Here is a 2,319-nt window from a genome sequence, read left to right on the forward strand (position 1 = left end):
GAGATAATAGACACTGATTTGGAAGTATCAATGAGGCAGCTCAAAACATTGTTAACCTGCCTCAAAGTTTGCATACTTTCATTTGATAAAAACATTTTATAAGAATGCTCAAGTTCTATGAAGGTAAATCTAATGATCCATGGGTTTTCCGGATACTTTCTCAAAGTGATCTTAGTTGAGAAACAAAGTGTAAATTAAATACTAAGCAACTATCTTTCAAAATAATCATATCAATCATAATTATTTGCCACATTTCGGAATTCAGACATGAATTGATGTCTTTATAAAGTCAAGCAAACCTATACCTCTTCCTCAGACACTTTGACTAGCCTTTCCTCTTGTTTGTCCCATTTTCGAACAATTACCTGCATGGCCATGAGACACAATATAGAAAATCAATGTTCCACATTTTGAAAGGTTATAATTCATCATTACAATGCTCCATCTCAAAAGTGATTCTGTTGTCAAATGATACGTAAAGTACAAATTATAGCATCAAGATACAGTGACAGTCATGATGACCAAACAAGAAAGGAAAAAGGATTGATACAAAACTGATGGAAAAAAATAATGTAAATGTAACTGAATAATTTAACAGATATTGAGATTGAACTATTGATTTTCTGACCTCTGAAGGGCCAACGTCAATGAAGAATCCAATGATTGGTGAGAACTCCTTTCCCTCTCTGCCAGAGGCCAAAATATAAGAAAAAAAATCGAAGATAACAATGCACCGAACAATTGAAAAAGCATGTCAGAGGAAAGAAGCATCGTTTATTGATTTATTCTAAAAATTATACAAAAAAGTAATATCTCATGCATAATATTTATTGGTCATAAAACATAACAAATTAACAATATAGAGAAGTCTTAAACAAGGGACATTATTTACAATTGTAATTGGAAAGATAAGATACTAAACACACAGAAGGGGGAACTCTTACAAAAGCATTGCATCAACAAACAAAGACATACCCGCCATTCTTATTTATCTAATTTGAAACAGCAAAGTATGATGGGAAAGGGTTCAATTAATAATGGTATTTTACTATTTTGGTGAGAACTGAGTGGTGTCAGAAACCCTATTGTTACAACATATACCAACAAAATAAAAGAGGTGGGTTTGGAGAAGAATTAGGCCAGGATAATCAAGAAGCATGAGCAAACCTGGTTGAAGAACTATAGTAGACAAAATGAATTCCTGGTGGAATCATCTTAATACCCTTAAAAGAAGGCCCTACAGAGAACATCTGAGCATAATAAAACAAAACGATGAGTGACTTGATGCTTGAAAGCACCAATAAAGGCAGATTTTACTTCCAAACAAGCTTCTGAGTTTCACTCAATTTTCAGATACTATAACAAAATACAACATTAAATACACTCCTGCACTATACGTGACAAAATCGGAGCAAAATTTTGCATTCCAAAACCCTCCTAATCAATTTGCACAACACTTCCTACTTCGCTTAATCCAAAAATCTTGACAAAAGAATAAAAGGCACAAAAGTTGGTAATTTCACTTCATCTATCTCTCTACTCGTCCCCATTTCCCAACTCAAAGAAGCACTAGTAATTCAGCCTAGCTAATAGCCTAATACACCATAAAATTACTTCTTGTGAACTAGGAATATCCACATTATACGAATTGCCCAACATCAACAAACCAAAAAATAGGGAGTGTTGATTTTGGTTTAGGTTTAGGTTAACCTGAGTATCGATGCCGAGTAGAGTGTACTGAGGGACGTCAAGGAAGAGAAGAGTGACGCCGTGCTTAACGAGCTCCAAAGCTGTTCCAGGATCCATAACTGAAAACAGAGACGCAGCAATTAACCAGCTTCAACAAAATAATCAGTATGTTTGTGGTTTGGACTTTGGAGGTAGAAGAAGGAGAGTGGCAAAAGTGCAAACTTTAGTTGAGACTTGAGAACAAGAACAATTGAGAAGCATCTTCGGTGTTTACTTTTTAGAGCTAGCAATTTAAACATTTATAAATAATTTTTATCTTTTATACCATGCATAATAAGTAAAACTCTAAATAAACCTCTTAAAATTGGCCCTTTTAGTTCATATAATATCTAAAAATTAATCAACTGATCCACAAATTGTGACACAGATTGATTCTTAATTATGTCACGTTGTCGTTAAAATATATGGATATCTATTTTTATTTTTAAGATTTTGTCATGAAAAATAATAAATGCTAAATATATAAAAATTAATTATTTTACTATAACAACCTTTTTCATCAAAAGCAGGATTTTATAATATAAAATAAATTATAAGAAAAGAAACTAGTAAAACGAAAAATTCAAGAGA

General features: G+C 32.6%; 1 protein-coding gene across 2 annotated transcripts in view; it reads right to left on the reverse strand.

Annotated features, from left to right (window-relative positions):
• LOC107609454 (protein AAR2 homolog) overlaps positions 1-1,970 on the reverse strand; it is a 6,738-nt gene extending 4,768 nt beyond the window's left edge. The window contains exons 1-5 of one of the 2 annotated variants that reach the window (XM_016311442.2): positions 1,912-1,954; positions 1,711-1,808; positions 1,168-1,250; positions 629-686; positions 306-365 (exon numbers count right to left, since the gene is read on the reverse strand). In XM_016311442.2, coding sequence (XP_016166928.1) covers positions 306-365; positions 629-686; positions 1,168-1,250; positions 1,711-1,806 — 297 coding nt within the window. In that variant the 5' untranslated portion in view covers positions 1,807-1,808; positions 1,912-1,954. Of the gene's footprint in view, positions 1-305; positions 366-628; positions 687-1,167; positions 1,251-1,710; positions 1,809-1,911 lie in introns of both variants that reach the window. The other variant, XM_016311443.2, reaches the window with a different exon arrangement.

Source organism: Arachis ipaensis, chromosome B07 (assembly GCF_000816755.2).
Source record: "Arachis ipaensis cultivar K30076 chromosome B07, Araip1.1, whole genome shotgun sequence".
NCBI lineage: Eukaryota > Viridiplantae > Streptophyta > Magnoliopsida > Fabales > Fabaceae > Arachis > Arachis ipaensis.